The sequence below is a fragment of the Ornithorhynchus anatinus genome, chromosome 1, assembly GCF_004115215.2.
Source record: "Ornithorhynchus anatinus isolate Pmale09 chromosome 1, mOrnAna1.pri.v4, whole genome shotgun sequence".
Classification (NCBI taxonomy): domain Eukaryota; kingdom Metazoa; phylum Chordata; class Mammalia; order Monotremata; family Ornithorhynchidae; genus Ornithorhynchus; species Ornithorhynchus anatinus.
In genome coordinates this window covers 115,500,356-115,522,807 of record NC_041728.1, presented here as the reverse complement: position 1 = coordinate 115,522,807, position 22,452 = coordinate 115,500,356, and the positions used below count along the sequence as shown (strand labels likewise).

The window sequence follows — 22,452 nt, the reverse complement described above, 5'->3', positions numbered from 1 at the left end:
GGTTGACAGAGCTTTGGATGTTGGGAATTAATCGGAGATAACTTTCTAGAAAAAGTGACATTTTAGGAGAACAAAGATGATGGGGGGGGGGGGGGGGGTGAAGTGGCTGGTGGGTTTCCAAGTGGAAGGAATCACTCCAGGCGAGCAAGGGGAAGCAGGAGTCTCAAAGGGGAGCTTGTGATGAGGTGAACTTTGGAACTAAAAGTAGAAGTCGGAAAGTAGCAGCAGACCAGGAAATAGTGTATATTAGATGGAGAAGGTTGGTGGAGGAGTTTGGTCAAGAACAGGAATGCAACTGACAATGTTTCCATCCTATCAAGGTTCCCGTTGTATTTCTGGTCATCCCTCTCCCCTCACTTCCCTTTCCTAACTGCCTGACCCATTAACCCCTCAAGAAGATTAATCAGTGGTATTTATTAAATACTAAGCACTTGGGAGATGCCATTAGATTATACTCTTCTGGAGGGCAGGGATCTCGTCCACCAACTCGAACATACTGTAATCTTCCAAATGTCATACTCAACAAACAGTAAGCCCTCAATAAATACCACTGATTAATACCGATGTAACTTTCTGGTTCTACACTGTTGACCCTTGCTATTCCAATTTCAAATTATAAAGTCAAATCATTTAAGAACAGGACCTTATTTTTTGTTCTCTTCACAAGTTATAACATTTAAATATCCAATCCCAAACATACCAAAAAATGCAAGCTTTAAAATGAGGCATGAAACTTAAATCTTCCTTTCTTTGGTGAGGTAAATATTCTGACTTTTGGACTATTTGGAGAGTGGTTTTTTTTTTAATATCGGCTCCACCATTCTTTTTCAGATTCTTTCTGCTTTAAGGATCAATTATAAAGCCCTATCTCCAAAAGTAAGCCTAAAATGATTGAAGCATTGGGCCCCCTTCCAAATAACTCATAAGAATTAGGTAGTTCATCTTGAAATTCCTGCAATTAAATTTGAGGATGAGATAATTCAGATTCAGCTAATTGATATAATTTATCTACTGGATTACTTTCAAAATAGGCTCCAGGCAATAGCATTTACAACCATCTAAAAATAGAGAGCTGTGAAAAATTTTAATGAGCAAGTTTTGTTCAAACTCAAATGGATTGCAGATGTAAATTACATTACTATCCTGCACTATTCCAGGTACAAAGTCCTAATTTAAAAGGGAAAATTGTTTCTCCTAGCCTGGGAGATTTTTTAAGCTTTCAATTATAATTCATTTGTTAAAAGCCAACTTTTCCTTCTTTTTCCTCTGTGAATTTGAGATTCAGAATTCTACTTCTTGCTGCTGGGAGGCAAAATAGCACATCCGGTTCTTCGAAGGGGTGGCCTTCTCGCCAAGTCCCACACCAAGAAAAACTTGTGATGCAGTTCTCAATCAATCAATGGGGTTTACTGGGGGTTTACAACGTGCAGGGCACTGTACTAAGCGTTGGGGAAGTCCAATTTAACAGCATTCACCAGGCCCGACACCCATACACACACACGCTTACACCATTTCCTCCGGCACCGCTTGGTGGCTTTATCAATCAATCAATGGTGTTTACTGAGTGCTCACTCTGAGCACAGCACTGTACTAAGTGCCTGGGAAATTACAATATAATAGGCTCCCCTCTAGACTGTAAGGACATTGTGATCAGGGAACGTGCCTACCAACTCTGTTATACTGTATTGGCCCAAGCGCTTAGTACATCGCTCAGCACATGGTAAGTACTCAATAAATACAACCGATTGATCGTCGGACCGATGTTCTCTGATTTCCTAATTTATGTTCTGGCCGAGACGCCCAGTAAAACACACATTCTGACAGAACTGAGTGTATGGAGGAGAGTTATTTCCACAGCTATCCAGGTCCATTACGAGATGCCTGCAGGCCAGGGCGAGGGATCCACTTCTATCCCAAGAGGCGAGTCACCCTTCTTGCTTTCTCTACACAGAGGATCTCAAAAACCACGATCACTAGATAACGAACCATCTACCACAATTCTGGAGCTAGATTACAGTGACAACAAAAAAAATCCAAAGTATGAGTTCTCACCAAACATCCCGTTCACTGAATCTAACTTACGAAGAAAGAGATGCAAAAACGTGATGCTAAGGAAGGAATACCCATTACCAAGTACAAAAACAGAAAAAAATCAAGGAGTAGGTTATAGTATGATAGCATTTTGCCATACTAATGCACTTTGCTAAATAATACAGCTGATTTGTTTCTTCACTGAGGGTTAAAAAAAATAATCAAAATTCTTTTAGAGGGTGGTTAGACCAAACCTGTCCAGAAAGTTTAATTATATAGTCAACTAACCTTGCATCAAGCTGCAACCGAGTCTTTATTAGCCAAATGGGGTTGGTCGCTGTGATTGCAGTAAAACCTAAACAAATAAGATTAAATTAGCTTTGATAATAATGAAAACCAATGCAAACTGAAAAAAACAACATTTTCAAACAATGTATACAGTACAGAAGATGTGTAAAATATTTAAATGAAAAATTCACTGCTGTAGGCTAATTTTTTTGGATGACTTTTACAAGTCCACAGAGCCAATAAACTTTTTCCCCTTTATTCTGGGGTTTCATATGAATACATTTCTCAAATTTAGTGCCTAGCTAAAAAAAATCACTATCACAATAAGATGTGGCTACGTATCAATTCCTCTCCCTCAGCCATCACAGCTCTACCTTCTGGGTTCTCACGCTACTCCCTAAACAAATTCTAAGTTTAATTAAAACTAAGCTAATTCAGAAACCTTATTTCTCCTGAGGATATTAAAGGCACTCTTGAAATAATTTCTAATTTTTGAAATATAGTCTGAGCTTTTAAAAGCATACAAACTGAACTGCCGCTAAGAGACGTAATCAATCATATCAAATATGGCCACTACATAACTTTTAGGTTAAGATTGATTAATATTCTTTTTTTTTTTTTTTTTTTAAACAGCCTGTGCCAAAAAGCAAGGATTGGTGGTTGGCCCCATGAACACTTGTACAAGCCTATAAACATTAGTGATATTACTAAAATAATGGAATTATTGAAATCATCTATGAAAGCTTAAATCCTTCTGTTAGGGTTAATGGGTCAAACATGTACTTTTTCATCTTAAAAATTCATTCACAAATCCCAAACCAAACCAAGAACCAGAACGGAAAAAGAGCCTCCCTCTCCGTTGCCTAATCTCAGATATTAGAAGAGCGGGGTTGGTTGGGGGGAGGTGGCCACCTCGACTGCTAGCTATGCCACCGTGAATGGACCACCACCATTTTGGGGGAGGAGAGAGTGTTCCTGATGGCATAAATCAAGGGATCAAGGGTGGTGGTACTTCCCAGAAAGATATATACCAAACCCCCTGACATTATGTGCTTCTTGGGGAAGGCGCATCGTCGTGCTCCTTTCCTCGTGAAAATACTAGCTTATTCAAGGGCATTTACGATGCACACTTCATCTAGAGGAAATTGGTTCGGGATACGCTCCTGAGGGAGATTAAACTCGAACCATCCTAATTCCTCAGAACTGCTTGCCCACCCACACCATTAACCATGAAAACTCGACTACTAAGAATTGATGTTCAGAAATTCCGAGGGATCTTAACTGTTTTAATATTTTCTGCTACTGCTTCAGACACGCTATCTTTTAAGAATCTAAGAACAACCAAAACAAAATTAAAAAAAAAAAATACCACTCTATAACTTGTAGATTTCTACCTACAGCACAATTCAACATGTTAGGAGGTTAGACTCCAGGAAGACCTGTTGAGACACAATATTAGTGCTTTGCTGTATTGAGATATTACATCGTAAAGATTTCCATTAAATAAGATTTATAAGGCTGTGCTTCAGTAGCCTCCTGCCATAAATAGAGTTTGGCTTTCCAACTTAATAGGGCCCCCCCTAAGGGATGCAAAAGTTTAAAAATAAAACAAAACCTTTGAAAGGTTAAGGGAACGTTAAATTGGTTGAGTGACTCATCGGGCCCTGTTACAGCCAGAACTTCTCGGAGAAAGGGGACTAAATAGCCAGAAAACCCTATTCCTATCCATTTTCCTTCAAGAAAAAACTACTGGGGATGGCCTGTCCTCAGGACCACATCTCCCCAAATCCAGTTGGAGTTTGGGACCTTCTTTGAGGAGACCCTTTAGAATTGGTGTGGGCAGGGAACGTGCCCGCCAACTCTTTTGAACTGTACTCTTCCAAGCGCTTAGGACAGTGCTCTGCACGTAGTAAGCGTTCAATAAATAGCACCGATTGACTGATTGAAGCAAACAAAACCATTGTATGTTGCTCCACTTCTGCTTCAATTTGATTACTAAGTAAGGATCTGAAATTGTAATAACTGACCCTATGGATTCAACTGGCATCTCTGAAAATGCCTGTTGAAAAGAGAATTTAGATTCAAAGTTTTTAAAGACAGGGCTTTTGTTTTGATGTGAATATTCTTAGTAAAATGGAAAAAAAATATAAAACATTCACGCTATTTCTGGTCTCATTAAGTCAGTTTGTTAACATGTTCTTTTACATTGGCTTTCGCAAATGATAGACACTATAGACACTAATTTAAATCAAATTAGACTCATTAGTCTGATATTTTAGTTTTGCTAATGTCAATTTCTTGTTTCCCCATTTATTCACCAGCATCACTAAATGTCTACACAGAAATGTCAAGTTAGTTAGTTAATGGATGCTAAGCAGCACATGACCCAAAAGCATTCGGCATTGCTCATAATTGCTCTTAAAAAAAAAAAAACTGCCCTGAGTCACCCCGCAAGATGAGCATCCAAAAATACCTTTTTTTTTTTTTCTTTAACCCAAAGTTAAACACTGGGTTTCCGCACAGAGACATATTTCAAATTATTGCATCAAGGGAAAAAACTATTCCCATTATTTTATTTCAGTGCTCTTTCTGCCCATAACGTTGATCAAAATAGTGGACCCTAGAGTTAACTCTTGCGAAAGGCCTAAAATTACTCAACATCAAGGGAGGCCCAGATTGGATCTGATCAACTCTTGCTGAGGGCAAACCCTGGGGGAGGGGAACACGACTTGCCTTGGGTTTGGGCAAAAATAGATTTTCCCTAAACTTTCACTCAAGTCTACGTGAAAAATTTCCAGGAAGCAATCTTGCATTTTAAATAGACATAAAATGAAAGTTACTCCTGTGCTCAGTTCACCTGCCACTCCTTTAGGGATCATCTTGATCGGCTTGCGTAAAAGTGTTTTGCACCGACTCTCAATTCTAGTATATAGTTTTTGGGTTTACAGCACTCTGTGTACATCAGCAAACTGCAAATTAAATTGCAGATCACTATTTCGGAAAGTTTCCTTTTTGATCAGCTTCAAAATTAACAATATTTACGGCAACATTTAGAGCAAGCTGCTGCATTTTACACACAGCAGTGCAATGAGTGGGGGATAAAATTGCCTTAGATCCTCTCTAGCAATCATTACACGACTTCAATGTGCATGAAGACCAAACTGCTGCTTCGGAGAGACTAATTCAAAGTTAATCTTTAAAATTGCTACTTAAAAACTAAAACAGCTAAGATCCCAGGAATTTGTATTCCGCATTTTCTTTGAAAAAGCCAATAGCCCTACCCTAAGTACCTAATTAGATAATGTCACATTAAAAGGGTTACAAAATTTAGATGCTAGGACAACATTAACAGAGAGCTCCAGAATCTTAAAGACTACCAGGCAATAAGACTTAATCAAGATGGACCATCTGGCTGATGTTACATGGTCATGTAGGCTAACCTCTATTTTGTGTTTTTTTTGTTTTTTTCCTGCACCACAATTAGGGCCTTTTAAAGAGCAAATGAGTAGGAATGTTTTTTACACACACATGTATCAAGATAAAGCGCACATACACACACACACACACACACACACACACAGAAAATCTAGAAAATGAAAGTTTTTCCCTTAAATCTATTTACTCCATATAGATATATATATATTTATATATATATAAAACGCGCACACACGCACACACACAAAATCTAGAAAATGAACGTGTATTTCCCTTAAATCTATTTACTCCATATAGATATAGATATATATTAAAAACCCAACGTGTGTTTCTTACACTAGAGGCTGCAAGAGACGCTCAGTTCAGTACTCACGAGGTTTAAGTTAGTCCATATTTCTACAGGAAGTGACCTGCGGATGGGGAGCATGAGATGACACGATCTCACTCTTTTCACGGGAGAAATGTACAGTAAATGCCTAAAATAGACACAGGCTTTTCTGTATCATAACAACAAGCAGTGACCTCATCAGACACATGTGTACAAATTGAATCCCATTGGAAGGATGTGAGAATTATTTCCTGTGAGATCTAAATTTTTCAGATTAAAATTATTTAAAAAAAAAAAAAGAAGAAGAAGAGAAGGAAAAACTAACAGACCAGGCCACAGATGGCTTAATGTTCTGAGTACTGAAATTTCTGCCATCTGCAGCAGTTCAAACCTTAGTAGTTGTAAAATACTTACCGACTAGAAAAAGAAGCCACCCACAACTTTGCTTTAAAAAAAATGGTAACCTTGTCAGGAAAATATATTTGGAGGGGGATCATTGGGATTGTATTCACTGAATGTCTATCTCTAATTGATAAATCAAAGCATGTACCCAGGGCATGCCCCCATCTTATAATCTAATCTGTGTTCAAATACCCCAAATTTAGAGGGTTTTATAATTAAGGATGCTAAAAAAATCTTTCAAATGTGCTGAATGGCTATCATAAGGGGAAAAATTATTTCAACTTCTGTATTATGGTCTTCATTGTTTAGCATGTATATATATTTCAAAGGCTCTAGAATACAGATTTTCATATATCATTTGCTCCAGATAATGGAGTGAAAATGCACACAGTCCAATCAATTTATATCTGTATCCGGCCACCAAATAATAATAATAATGTTGGTATTTGTTAAGCGCTTACTATGTGCAGAGCACTGATCTAAGTGCTGGGATAGATACAGGGTCATCAGGTTGTCCCACGTGAGGCTCACAGTTAATTCCCATTTTACAGATGAGGTAACTGAGGCACAGAGAAGTGAAGTGACTTGCCCACAGTCACACTGCTGACAAGTGGCAGAGCTGGGATTCGAACCCATGACCTCTGACTCCCAGGCCCGGGCTCTTTCCACTGAGCCACGCTGCCATCTGTATCCAGCCATGAGAAATTATATGCGTGTATACATACACACACACACATATATATATATGTGTATATAAACACACAAACATGTACGTGGGACTCCAGAGATGTAAAACCTTCCTTTAAAAAAAGGAATCACCTTTACTGTCTGTAAAACTCTTTTCAAATCAAATGAAAACTATATCACCAGGTCTTAGGGCAGATATTAATTTCTAAGTGGCAGAATGCACCCCGATAAAAAAATGATGGTTGAGTGCCCTTTTTCACCGGCAAGGATAATCTATACCTACTCTTTTGTATTGTAGCAATCAATCAATTGTACTCTCCCAAACAATTAGTTCAGTGCTCTACACACTGTAAGCACCCAATAAATAACACTGACTGATTGCCTCTAAGGTGTAACTACTTAAACAAGAGCGAATTAAAAACTTGAACATTCTCTCTATTTTAGATTAACTGAAGAAACTCTGCTTCGAAATATGCCTAAAACTAAAACGTGCTTTGAACGGATTAGATCCAGTTAGGCTAAACCAAAGAAAGGTGAGTATTACTTCGATTCATTTTGTTTTATTATCAATAGGGGCATCTTTAATTGATTTGGTAATAACAGGGAATGAAAAAAGTACACTTCTGACATCTTTCATTTTCAAAACTTCCGAGATTTGCATCAGTGTTGTGCACGCTTAAAGAACAGTGTGTATGCATTTTAAAAAGGAAACTTTAAAATGGGATAGCCTATTGCCGTTTCACGTATTTACACGGAAACGAATGCTGTGTGCTTCTACTGCCACTTCACAATACTACCTGGGAAATGTTCAACGGTTTAAACACATACAGAATTCTAACTCTGTGGGAACTCAACTAACTTCTCGACGTCACTCTGAATCCTTCACTTTTATATGTGCCGATGCCTGGTGGATTAAAAAAAAAAAAGCCCCAACAACTTGCAGGCAATGTTAATGGCTGATTTTAGTGCACTTCCTGATATTCATGTGACAAGGTTAGCATCTTTTGAGAAGCTTCTCCAATTTTTAAAATGGCTCTTCGGATAACTAATTCCAGCATCGCACAGTCTTTCATATTTAGTACAGAATTACAAATGCTTCCAAGGAAGTCTGCATACTGTACTAGATATTGCAAGGACAAAAACAATGACACCTTCTTTGTCAACTGGCAAAGGGGCATTTAGTTTCACCAACCAGACGGTTAAGTGTATAAGTGCAAAGCTCAATAACACTACAAGGAAGCCTTTGGATCATAATGCTTATTAAAAAAAACAAAACAAAAGTAAAAAAAAAAAACAAAAAAAAAACCAAACCCCAAAACACAGCTCCAACTGGGAAAAGTGTTTTACATGCCAATGGGTATACAACACATCAACCTCTAAGAATAGGTAGAAATACTTCAAAAAGGGGTTGAGGCTCTGGGAACTCAAGGGACAATAAGATCAGGGTACACACGGAGAGGGGCAGGTTCCCCACACAAGGGAGAAAAACACAAAAATGTAACTATTCTTCTGAGGTACTTTGCAACATGAAACACACGTGCTGAAAAATTTAAATTGGAATATTCTGAACCTATATTTGCAGTACTGGTTATAAAAGAGCTGTCCTCATAATTTAAAGGGAATGCCTATCCGTGTTCATGTCTTCAGTTCTCTCTCAAAGGAAAAAATAACATTTCTTTATAATTCTCTGGGGAAAAAAAAAGAACACAGGTAAAGGAGAAAAAAATCTTGACATCATCATCAGCGCCTACGAAGCAACTAACTGACTGTGATGCAGTTATACAGTAGTGTCGAATATTATCTTCTATTCCACCTCCCTTTTATTCCAATTCAGAAAAGACCCAAATTTACTTGTATGAAGTAAATGTAGTGATAATCTACATTATCTTTATTTAACCAACCAGATAGTCTACGGCCAACATTTTTTCCACAACTAGAAAAGTAGATCGTAACCACTTTAGTTGCATCTAACGGGGTCAAACCCCCTGCAATATCAAACTCTTGATGTCACAGTCAATTATCTGCTTTATGAAGTACCACAAGTTCTCCTGTATAAAGCATAATTATCTTACATCAGACATGTGGAGGTTTACAAGGATTTTATTTTCCATAATGCAAGAAAATGCTAGACTTACTATATCCACCTTTCAGAAAGGAGCTGTTCAACTTACTCTGTAGCAAATTGATCTAATTTATGTCTTAAATGTACGGTAAAATAATAGTCAAAAACGAATCACTTTGAGTTTTCTGTGGCACTTAAACAGAAAAACGGCTGGGATTGGATAGAAGGGAGGAGAGAAGGACAAGAAGAGTAAACACCAGTGACAGTGTAATCTGTTTTCTTTTAAAACACCTGCAGGATACACGTTCATAAAAATTTTAACATTCAAATAACTAAAATTTCAGCCTTAGGACGATAATATAAAGCAATGGCCAATTTTATCAAATGGGATTAGAATTCTTCACTATCCACAGACAACTGACTACATTTCATTTCCAAAAGCAACCGAAGGGAGTTTGAAGAAAACAGTTCTAGACGCCCCCACCCCGCCCCTCGTATTTCAAACCCATTTTCATTAACTAACTTAGCCTGCCAAATCATACAACACACACACACAGAAAATAGCAGCATTTGAGCATGGGACATATTAATACTTTACCAAGAGCTGCCGGCACATTTCAGACAGAAGCCAAAACATGCAGCATAGGAAAAAAAACGCTCTAACAAATAAAAAAAATCAATGAGGAGAGAAGAATGAAATACAGCTGCAAAATTTACATACAGTATAAATCATTCTCGGTCTTTTTAACGACTAGGAAAAAAACAACTCATGTATTAAAAATGAGCTGGATACTTAAAAACTTGTAACTAACGTCAATATTAACTAAAGCGTATCCAAATTAGATTGCTCAAACTTCCATTTATGCTTATTAGCTGCCTGCACAGCACATGCATTTATCACCCGCTTCTTATGTTAAGGGACATTATGACAAGCACGGAATACTTTCTCCAATTTCACTTTCTTCACTACTGAATCAATTCCAAGCCCCTAGGTTGAAGGAAGTAAAAAGTGACAGATTCTTACCTGCCATTGCTGCCGAGGTCATGTGAACCTGGGTGGAATCTGGTTCAAACAGATTATTCAATTTTTCCTTGCAATTTGAGTATGCGGCAAAATATATTGCTCTACGAGACAGACGAGATCAGAATCACCACATCATTAACTCGACTCATCGCAGCATTCATATGGCCTGAGACGTTTTATTCGCCCCTACTCGACGCGGGCCGTTGAGGCAAGTTTCCTTATAATTTAATTTGTTTTCCTCCTCCTAAAGTTAGCCAGCCCTAGAGAGAGATATGCCAGCTCGACGGGGGCGAGGTGACAGCGGATGGGTCACCCATACGTGGCTTCTTGTAGCCTCCCCCTCCTCAGCCTCACCATGGGTTAAGCCTCCAACTCCACCCTAGACACTAGCCCTTCTTCCTCCGCCACCCTGATCAGAAAGAATCGACAGCTCCTGTCAGAATGGAGCAGAAGCAAATTAATCTCTCCCCCACCCCTCACCGCCCCTCAGCCCAAGGATTCTGGGCTGGCCCCCTCTGTGTTCGCTGTAAGCTCCTGGCGGACCGGGAACCTCACTGTTTTTTCTTGTGTTGTACTTTCTCTGCTTAGTACAGTGCTCTGCACACAGTAAGCGCTCAATGAATACGACTGAATGAATGAACAAAATGGCCTGGAGAGCAGCTCGGCGAAAATGGCGGGCTGATGGGCCTATCTTTACTGGGCCTTAGCTTCCAGCAGTGTGGCCTAGTCGACAGAGCACAAGCCTGGGAGTCAGAAGGACCTGGGTTCTAGTTGCAGGTCTGCCACTTGTCTGCTGTGTGCTTAGGCAAATCACTTCACTTCTCTGGGCCTCAGTTACCTCAGTTGCAAAAATGGGGATTATTCATTCAATCATATTTACTGAGCACTTACTGGGTGCAGAGCACTGAACTAAGTACTTGGAAAGTACAATTCATCAATAAAAAGAGAATTCCATTCATTCAATCGTATCTGGGCGCTTACTGTGTGCAGAGCACTGTACTAAGTGCTTAAAAGTGATGGTATTTGTTAAGCGCTTACCACGTCCCAGGCACTGTTCTAAGTGCCGGGGTGGATACAAGCAAACTGGGTTGGACAAAGTCCCTGACCCGTGTGGGGCTCACGATCTCAATTCCCCATTTTCCAGATGAGGTAACTGAGACCCAGAGAAATGAAGTAATAATAATAATGTTGGTATTTGTTAAGCGCTTCCTATGTGCCAAGCACTGTTCTAAGTGCTGGGGTAGATATGAGGTAATCAGATTGTCCCATGTAGGACTCACAGTCTTCATCCCCATTTTACAGATGAGATAACGGAGGCACAGAGAAGTTACGTGACTTGCACAAGGTCACTCAGTTGACAAGTGGCAGAGCCGGGATTAGAACCCATGACCTCTGACCCCCAAGCCTGTGTTCTTTCCACTGAGCCACGCTGACTTGCCCAAGGTCACATAGCAGACAGGTGGCGGAGCCGGGATTAGAACCCATGACCTTCTGACTTCCAGGCTGTGTTCTCTCCGCTATGCCATGCTGCTTCTCGACATGCCTGCCCACACCAGGCTTACAGTCTAGAAGGGGGAAGACGGATATCGAAACAAATAAAGAGGCACCAAAATCAAGAGAATTGTAGATATATACACATCAAAACAAGTAAACAGGCATCAATATAAATAAATAAAATTATAAATATATACGTAAGTGTTGTGGGGAGCAAAGGGGGTGAGTCGAGGTGCCACGGAAGAGAAGGGGAGCGGAGGAAAAGGGGGGCTTAGTCTGGGAAGGCCTCTTGGAGGAGGTGAGCCTTTAGTAGGTCTTTGAAGGGGGGAAGAGTGATTGTTTGGCGGTTTTGAGGAGGGAGGGTGTTCCAGGCCAGAGGTAGGACGTGGGCCAGGATTCAACGGCGAGACAGGTGAGATTGAGGCACAGTGAGAAAGGGAGAACCAGAGGAGCGGAGTGTGCGGGCTGGGATGTAGAAGGAGGGAAGAGAAGTGAGATAAGAAGGGGAAAGGTAATGGAGAGCTTGGAAACCCACAGTGGACTAAGACTGGGAGCCCCATGTGCAGCATGGACTGCGTCCAACCTGGTTACCCTGTATTTGCCCCAGTGCTTAGGAAAGTGCCTGGCACAGAGTAAGCACTTAAATACCATTAAAAAAAAAAAAAAATCTCTCGCTGTCTTTTCCTATCTGCCAATCATACCATCCATAAGGCAGTGACAATGCCCAGGGCCTGATTCTTCCCAGCTTCTGTAGCTGACAGGAATCCTTCTCAGCAACTCACCCACCCACTCCCCTCCACCCACATCCCTCCCTCTCTCCGGGGAGATAAAGGCCAGAGTTCAACCATCCAGGTCCCAAACTCAAAATGGCACCCATATTGTGGTATTTGGTATTTTTTACGTGCTTACTACGTATCAAGCACTGCACTAAGCACTGGGATAGATACGAGATCATCAGGTCCCGCATGCGGCTCACGTTCTAAGCGTGAGGGAGAACGGCTATTGAACCCCCATTGTGCGGATGAGGGAACTGAGGCACTGAGAAGTGAAGAGACTTGACCGAGGTCACAGAGCAGACGATTGGTGGAGACCGGATTAGAACCCAGGTCCTCTGACTCCCAGATCCACTAGGCCACATGGCTTTTCCAGTACCAGAGCCACCAGTACCAAAAATAAGGTACGGATACAGATTTTCTTCTCTGGGCTTCTGCTTTCCAGCTGTCAGGAATGGGAGAGGGAGGGAATAAGGGGGTCTCTGTCCTACAGGATAGCCCAACCTACTTAAACACTTACCTTACTACTCCCAAAACAGGAACAGAAAAGAAGGGAGATGGAGGAGCAAAAGACAGTGGCATGTTCCTATCACGTGTGGAAGGTTAATATCAGACACTATTTTAGAATAAGAATAATAATAATGTCATTTGTTAGGCACTTCCTCTGTGCTAGGTACTGCACTAAGCACTGGGTTGGATACGAGCAAATCAGGCTGGACACAGTTCCTGACCTTCGTGGGGCTCACGGTATCAATTACAGATGAGGGAACTGAGGCACGAAGAAGTGAACTGACTTGCTCAAGGTCACGGCGGACAAGTGGCGGAGCCAAGATTAGAACTCATGACCTTCTGACTCCCAAACCCGTGCTCTACCCACTACGCCACGCTGCCTCCCTGCACCACGCTTTTACTAGGGCACTGTTGGGCACTGGGAGCTACTGTACTAAGTGAAAGTGCTTAGCACAGTGCTCTGTACACAGTAATCTGCTCAATAAATATGACTATTTCACTGCCTTGGAGGGCTATTGTAAGGACCCAGCAAATCAATTCATTTTGCAAGCCTTGACTTTTCCTACAATACATTGCTCTTTGGCTTCCATCAACCAACGGTATTTATTGCGTGATTACTGATACACAGCACCGTAGTAAGCGCTTGGGAGAGTACAAAATAACAGAGATGGTAGACACGTCCTCTGCCTACAAGGATCGTACAGTCTAGGTTAGACACCCTCCCTGTCCCACATGGGACTCCTGGTCTAAGACGGAGGGAGGACAGGATCTGAATCCCCATTTTACGGGTGAAGAACCTGAGGCACAAAGAAGTCAAGTGATTGAGTGCCTAAGGTGACCCAGCTGGCAAGTGCCAGGGCCAGGACTAGAACCCAGGTCCTCTGAGTCCCAGGCTGAGATCTTTCCACACGGCCACGCTGCTTTCGTTGTGGACAGGGAATGTCTTATTAGTTATACTCTACTCTCCCAAACATTTAGTACAGTGCTCTGCTCATGATAAGCACTCAATAAATAGGACTGGCTGATTGTTACTGCATTAAATGAAACACCAAATTCACATAAAGATAGAGGAGCATGTGGCCTACTAGATTAAGCGTAGGTTTGGGAGTCAGAAGGACCTGGATTTTAAACCTAGCTCTACCAGTTGTCTGTTGTGTGACCCTGGGCAAGTCACTTAACTTCTCTGTGCCTCAATTAACTCTTCTGCAAAATGGGGAGACTTAAATCCCATGTGGGACAAGGACAGGGTACAGACCGGTTAGTTTGTACCGAACCCAATGTTTATTACAGTGCCTGACACCTACTGAGTAACAAATACCATTAAAAAAATCAGATACTATTCAATAAGAACGGCCTTAAACCTCATTAGTCTTATTCACAAATTTAGGCAGGCAAGAAAAAAGATTAATAAGTGTGATCCTTTTTTAGAAGAAACACTGTATATATTAACGCAGAATACCAAAAGAAGGATATTGTTTTGAATAAGCCTAAAATGTCTTAACCAAACTTTTAATTTATCAAAAACTGAACTGACAAATGCATAATTATCAACTTTTTGTGACTAAAACTTGCTTTTAAAATTTTTGTTTGGCTAAGAGCACATGTATCAAAAAGATCTGAAGGCCTGAATCCACAGCCCACGTCCCTATTCTCACGTATCATTAAGTTGACATCATTAGCTCCGCAAACATGTTTTCCTTCCGACTGGAACGGCAAAGCCCTCGTTGAGTTCTGTCTGGTTTAAAAAATGGGACACTGAACCCCATGTAGCATGATATATGTTGTGTTCCCTCCAATTTCGCAGCTTAGTCAAACAAAAAAAAATGCTGCCCAGGTGCTCTTTAGCAAATGCTTAATTGAAGCAAGTATTTGATCAAGATTTTGAGGATAGGAAAAATCATGTCTGCGGTCATCTGTCAGGTCAAACACCGTTACCGAAGATGGAAAGGTGGAAGTCTCTGGAAAAGACATCATTGGAGACTGGGGGCAGGTGGAGGAGACAGAAAGAAATAGAATTGACAGAATAGTTAATGAAAACAAGAAGTTCTGCAACGGCACAGACAGAATGCCTGAGTGTCCACAGAGGGACATTTAAAATGTAAAAGTCCTGTGCTTAAACTATCTCCCTCGTTGCTCAAAGCTCCACAAACCCACAGCAGCTCTCCTACTCCGCCAGAAGCCTTACTGATCCTGAGTCAGCCCAACATTCAACTGTATCGTTTAGCATCTACAATAAACACAGTGTGAAAGTAACATGAGAAAAATCCGGACTGGTCGCTGCCCTTGCTCAGTTTACACTCCTCAAAAACCATTCCTGGTTGTCCATCCATCTCCACATCTGACAGAAACTCTCTGCCGATGGCTTTAGAGCACTAGATCAGCTCTCTCCTTCCTACCTTCTCTTGCTCCTCTCCCATTATCGCTCAGTCCTCGAAACCAAGCCTACTTACTAAGCCTCGTCCGCCCTCTACTCACGTCCTGCCATTTGCCTGCTGTGTGACCCTGGGGAAGTGACTTAACTTCTCTGTGCCTCAGTTTCTTCATCGGTAAAATGAGGATTCAGTACCTGTTCTCCCTCCCCCGTAGGCGGGATGGCCCATGTGGGACAGGGACTATGCCCGACCTGATTAACTTGTCTCTATCCCAGGGTTTAGTACAGTCCTTGGCACATGGTAAGCACTTAAATATTAATACCATTATTATCATCTACCCAAACTTCAACCATCTAACCAGCTTCAAAATGAGCATGAAGTCTAATGACCTGGACAATGGAATCAACTAGCTAGTTTTTTTTCCCCCCCACAGTTGATGAATCATGCCAATTTCTAAATTGTACTCCCTATAGTGCCTGATTTTTTGGCATCTGCAAGGATCCTCATAATTCTCTTACATTTTTAAACTCATTCTCAGCTCCAAATACAGCAAGTGGAGAGAGCAAAGGTAAATCCATATGGAAGAGGAGAGTAGCCACCAAGGAGCAGCGCTTCTTAGTGGAAAGAGCACAGGCCTGGGAGTCAGAGGACCTGGGTTCTAATTCCAGCTCCGCCACTTGCCTACTGGGTGACCTTGGGCAAGTCACTTCACGTCTCTGTGTGTCCGTTTCCTCATCTGTATGAGGAGGACTCAATATCTGCTCTCCCTCCCTCTTAGACTGTGAGTCCCATGTGGGTCAGAAACTGTGTCTAAACTGATTATTTTGTATCTACCCCAGAGCTTAGTACTGTCATTGGTATATAAAAATCGCTTAACAAATGCCACAATCATTATTATGGTTGAGGGAGTGCTTCTTGAGAAGCACTTCACTGATTTCTGAAACAAATCAAAAATCCTCATGTTGTCTTTAACATAATACTTTCAAATGCAATATTACAAACCCGTTCAGGAAAATTCTTCACGTCTTCAAAAAGAAACCCAATAAGAGGCAGGTTTTTGCTTAATATTTTCAATACATTTTTACCTGGAAGGGGCCACTCCCACCAAATTAGGGCCAAGGCCTCTAAATAACGAACGAGGACCTTCTTTTTCCAAGATCATCCTGAAAGGAAGAAAACAAGATATTTCTGAGGAACCAGTCAGATTAAAACCTTGAAATACCTTTTGGCTTCTTTCCTGCTAACTGATCAACTAAGAGTTTCTCAAAAATGTCACTTCTGTTGAACTATAGAAAGATACTACCCTTCCTAAATGATATCCTGACAAGACAGCTATTCAGCTTTGAGAGAAAATAGGTTCATTCATTACAGATTCCTCCGCGAGTCCAAGTTAGAGAGGTAACTTAAAAAATGACTCACAACTCATCTATGTACCAAAACAGTGTTTACTGAGCGTGTACTGTTTGCAAAGAACTGTATTAAGGGCTTGGGCGAGTACAATACAGAGCGGGGAGACCCATTCCCTGACCACGAGGAGCTTACAGTCTAGAAGGGGAGACAGGCAATAATATAAATATATAAATTAAGGATATGTTCATAAGTCCTATGGGGCTGAGGGTGGAGTGTATATCAGGTGCTCTAAGGGTACAGATGCACAGGCGACGCAGAAAGGAGAGGGAATTGGAGAAAAGAGGGCTTAACCAGGAAAGGCCTCTCGGAGGACGTGTGACCTTAATAAAGCTTGGAGGTTGGGGAGGATGATGGTTTGGTGTATATGGAGTGGGAGTTCCAGAAGGAGAATGTGGGAAAAGGGCCGGCGGTGAGATAGACGAGACCGAGGCACAGTGAGCAAGTGGTGCTAAAGGAGTGAAGTGTGCAGGCTGGGCGGCAGGATGAAATCGGTGAGGCGAGGCAGGATGGGGCGAGCTGATTGTGTTCTTGAAAGTCGACGGAAAGGAGTTTCTGTCTGACCCGGAGGTGGATGGGCAACCGCGGGAGGGTCTTGACATGGGCTGAACGGCTGATCAGAAAAAGGATCCAGGCAACAGACGGAATTATGGACTGGAGTGGCGAGAGAGAGGCGGCGGGGAGGTCAGCGAGGAGGTAAGACGCAATAGTCAAGGCGGGATAAGTGCCTGTATTAACATGGTAGTAGTCTGGATGGCGATGAAAGGCCAGATTTTAGGCGGAAGGTAGAATCCAAAGGATCCGGGGCAGAGTGAGTATGCGGGTTGTATGGCAGAAGTGAGTTGAGGTTAATGGCAGGCTTATGGCCTTGTGAGACACGAAGGATAGTGGCACTGTCAACAGTGATGGGAAAGACAGGGGGAGGACAGAATTTGGGTGTTAAGATGAAGAGTTCTTTTTGGGGCATGTATAATTTGAAGTGTCGGCAGGACATCCAGGCAGAAGTGTCTTGAAAGCAAGAGGAAATGCGAGACTGCCCAGAAGGAGAGAGGTCAGCGCTGGAGAGGCAAATTGGGGAATCAGCCACATAACGATGGTAGCTGAAGCCAAGGGAGCGAACGAGTTCGCCCAGGGAGTGCCGGTAGCCAGAGAACAGAAGAATACTACCATACCCAGTGGACTCACACCACCACCACTCTAGTCACTACGCCTCTATCTCATCGCCAATCCCTTGCCCACGTCCTGTCCCTTGCCTGGAATTCCCTCCCCGGCCCCCTCAACTGCTTTCATATCTGACCAGGTGATAACTCTCCCCACCTTCGGAGTCTTATAAAAAGGACATCTCTTCCAAGACTCTAGACTATTTACGCTCCCGATGGGCAGGGAATGTGTCCACCAACTCTGTAGTACAGTGCTCTGCACACAGTAAGAACTAAATACAAATGATTGAGGCCTTCCCCGACTAAGCTCCCATCTTCCCTATCACTCTCCCTTACAGTACAGTAGAGTGCACTGCTCTGCACATCCTAAGTGCTCAACAAATACCATTGATTGATTAAGAGTTATAATTATATCATAACACTTTTCCATAAATCTGGAGGCTTTTGGAGCTAAAAATAGACACCTCAGGTGCCTGTGATGTCTCTAACATAAAATATTTCTAAACGCTCTCCCTTCTAAGGCGTTCCCAAGCTCGCCAACAAAAAGTGACCGTGAAAGTGAAATGACCGTCGAGAGTTCTTAGAATGGAATTCAACCTGAGTTAAGCTACAGTCTCTGAAGGTGTAGCAGGCAGTTCCCGGCCCCGGTTACGTCGGTGGATTATCCACGGAAATATCTCACTGTGATAACTAATCAGTATGCCAGACACAAAATATTAAACGCAAAGGTAAACTTCAGTTATTTCCAGTTTATACAATTTCTTAAGATGCCCAGTAAGAATCTGCATAAAGGAGAAGAGTCGATTTGATAATAAAGTAACTCTGACACCCGTTTTGCTTTTTGAAGGACACAATCAAGGGGAACTGTTTCTTATGCATATCAAACCCAATGGCCCAGAAAAATCTATGGAAATAAAGTTACCGATCATCAACTAGAAATCCTGAATAGGTGATAACGAAACGCTACGATCTCTGTGAAAAATATGATTAAAAGGCAAGGATTCAGTTCTGGGCCTGGGAAGGAAGTGGCTGCTTATCGTTACACGCTTCTGTGAACTGTTCTTTGATTAGTAGAAGAGGATGGATTTTTCAGACTTCATCCCCAATTCTTACCTCCTCCTGTTCCTACCTTCTCCCCGTATCCACCCCACAGTGCCAAGCCCCTTCCAAATCTTCACTCTTGTTCCTTCCCCATTTCCCCTGCCACTTTTGAAGCAGCATGGCCTAAGAGACAGGGCACGGGCCTGGGAGTCAGAAGGATCCGGGTTCTGAGGAGCAGCGTGGCTTAGTGTGGAAAGAACAAGGACTTGGGAATCGGAGGCCGGAGGTTCTAATCCTGGCTCCGCCACTTGTCGGCTGTGTGACTCTGGGCAAGTCACTTCACTTTTCCGTGTCTCAGTTACCTCATCTGTAAAATGGGGATTAAGACCGTGAGCCCCACGTGGGACAATCTGCTTACTTGGTTATCTACCTCAACGCTCAGAACACTGCTTGGCACACGATAGGTGCTTAACAGATACCATCATCATTCTTCTTATTATTATTCTAAAGCCGGCTCCAGCATTTATCTGCTGTGTGACCTTGGGTACGCCGCTTAATTTCTCCGTGGTTCAGTTCCTTCCTCTGTAAAATGGGGATTCAGGCTGTGAGGCTCAAGTGACACGGGGACCGTGCCCAACTTGATTAGCTTCTATCTACCCCAGCATAGTAAGTGTTGAACAGATGTCATCATTTTGAGACTGACCAACAGAAGTGGCCAAGGGACTCGGAGAAGCAGGGAGAGAAGAAAGAGGCACCAACTGCTATGGAGCCCAGAGCCTTCTCCTCCCTCTGCCTCTCCTCCCGACAAAGCTCTGCCCGTGGGCAAGTTCAAGATGAGGGCAACAGCTTCCAATACTACTTCCATCTTATCTTTACATGTATGTGCTTGAGGAGGATCCAGACAAGTGCATGGGTGAAGTAGAGCAGAGGTTGAATACAGAGGGGCGATGACGGGTAGTCAAGGAAGGTCACTAGGAGGAACTGGGGTTTCAGAAGGGCTTTGAAGATGGGGAGGGCAGTGGTCTGTCGGCTATGAAGGGGGTGGGAGTTTCCAGGCCAGAGGGAGGAAGTGGGCAAGGGGTCGTTGGCGAAAGAGTTAGAGGTTCAATGAGTGGGCTGGTATTCAAGAAGAGAGGTAGGTGGGCTGGGTCATACTGCGAAATCAGTGGGAAAAGATAGGAGGGAGAGAGCTGAATAAGTGCCTCAAAGGAGAACATAGGTGGGCAACCACTGGAGGTTTCAGAGGAGTGGGAAGACATACTGTTTTTTTGTTTGTTTGTTTGTTGATTTTTTTAGAAAAAATGATCCAGGTAACCAAGTGGAGGATGGAGGGGAGAGACAGGAAGCAGGGAGGTCAGCAATAGCTATGGCAGGATTACCGCTTGAATGAACAGTCTGGATGGAGAGGAGAGGGCAGTTTGGTTACTTTCCAACGGACTTCTGTTTCTTAGGTGAGTGTTTCCTCTCGGCTGTGAGCTGCAGAGGCAGCTAGTGAAGCAGCTTTGACAAAGAGGTTCTGAACCCACTGTCAGTCAATCAACATTCAAAGGAGCATGGCGTAGCAGACAGAGCACGGGCCTGGGAGTCAGAAGGTCACGGGTTCTAATCCCGGTTCCACCCCCGTCTGCTCTGTGACCTTGGGCAATCACTTCGCTGCTCGGTGCCTCACTGACCTCATCTGTAAAATGGGGATCGAGAATGTGAGGCCCATATGGGAGGGGGACCGTGTCCACCCCAGAGCTTAGTACGGTGCCTGGCACATAGTAAGTGCTTAACAAATACCATAATAATAACAACAACATGTATTGAGCCCCAACTATGTACAAAGGACTGTCTGTCCAACTAGGTTTGGGTCCCTCAGTGTGCGTGCTGACAATACGTCTGTGTGAGAAGCAGAAATAGCTTAGGCAGGTGTCAGGGTGCCATTTCCCTCTACCACCTCTTTGGGTTCCTATCTATCACTCCACAATACTTGAGCTCTTATTGGTACTGAACTAAGCACTTAGCAGAGTAAAATAGGATTATTGGACATAATCCCTGCCCTCGAGAAGACAGTCGAGTGGGGTGGAAGACAAGAAGGGGAGATGGAGGGCAGGGGTACTTCAGAGCTTAGGTGAAGCAAAAGTGAAGAAGCAGTGGAGGTGGATTGGAAGGAGGGTCGTGGGGGAGAGAGAGAGAAGGTACAGGGTAGCAAGATGAACGATCAATCAAGGAAAGCCTTCCGGAGGAGATTTCAGAAAAACCTGACCCCACAACTCAGAAGAGGATATTTAAGGCTCCGGGGACCAGGGCCCTGAACTCCCGCTTTCAAGACAGGGTGAAAAAAAGAGGGAAAAACAGGGAGAAGCAGTTCAGGGCCAGGAACACAGTAAGTGCTCAACAAATACCACTTAAAAAACAAAACGAAAAACCAGGCTCCCTTCATCCTACCTCCTTCAGGGACCAGAAATTCAGCTAAAATTAGGATCCATGAAACAGTAGCATCACGCTGGGTCCAGCAGTAATAACAACCTCCACCTAACAGGACTGTATAATTAAGAACACAGTTTGAAACAGCTAGACGTCGGCAGCGCCTGTCTAGACTGGCCTGGAGGTAGGAGAGAAGGTTGCCGCTTGTCGATTCACCGTGCGGAGATCTCTGTGTGAATACCAGAAACCGCCGGTTACAAAAACTGGGCAGGGAAGGAGGTCAGTGAGAGGTACTTTGCACTAGGTCCCGTGAACAGACCTGTTACATGCTTTCACCACGCAAGATGAGACACATCAAGCCACAGACTGGTGTGAACAAGACTGGGTTTTTAGAACAATTCCAGCTCTGCTTCTCTATGACCATAGAATTGGAGAGCATTAATAAAGTGACTTTAAAGCAGTGAGCAATCGATTTCTCTAAGTAGCCAGTTTATTTGGTCCAGGCCACCGTTGCCTGCTCCCTCTTGCTACCCCAGGGCTAAATATAGTCTCAGAAGCTGGAAAGCAGCGTGGCCTAGCGGAAAGAGCACGGGCCGGGTGTCGGAAGGACCTGGGTTCTAATTGCGGCTCTGCCACTTGGCTGCTGTGTGATCTCGGCCATGTCTCTTCACTTCTCTGGGCCTCAGTTACCTGACCTTTAAAATGGGGATTAAAGCTGTGAGCCCCATGTGGGGCATGGACTGTGTCCAACCTGATCGGCTTGTACCCACCCCGGGGCTTAGTACAGTGCCTGGCACAGAGTAAGTACTTAGTACTTAGCAAACAGCAGGAACAGGAATTTACAGGATTTTTTTTTTTACCTGTTTTAAAAAAAAAAAGCCAGAGGAGAAGCAGCAGAGCCCTCTGTTCGGGCAGCACTGACTGTCAAGACACAGCCTGCAGCCACCAGAGAGAAGAGAATCCAACAAATGATGAAATCTTTTTGTGGCAAAGGTTAACTTTGGATGAGTTTATTCTGCTACAGAAAAA

The 22,452-nt window shown here is 42.9% G+C and overlaps 1 protein-coding gene across 3 annotated transcripts in view; it reads right to left on the bottom strand.

The window, feature by feature from the left end:
- Positions 1 to 22,452, bottom strand: part of SLC25A36 (solute carrier family 25 member 36) — a 56,715-nt gene that overhangs the window by 10,113 nt on the left and 24,150 nt on the right. For 2 of the 3 annotated variants that reach the window (XM_029073290.1, XM_029073301.1), the window contains exons 3-5: positions 16,492 to 16,569; positions 10,258 to 10,358; positions 2,320 to 2,386 (exon numbers count right to left, since the gene is read on the bottom strand). In XM_029073290.1, coding sequence (XP_028929123.1) covers positions 2,320 to 2,386; positions 10,258 to 10,358; positions 16,492 to 16,569 — 246 coding nt within the window. The remainder of the gene's footprint in view (positions 1 to 2,319; positions 2,387 to 10,257; positions 10,359 to 16,491; positions 16,570 to 22,452) is intronic. The other variant, XM_029073297.1, reaches the window with a different exon arrangement.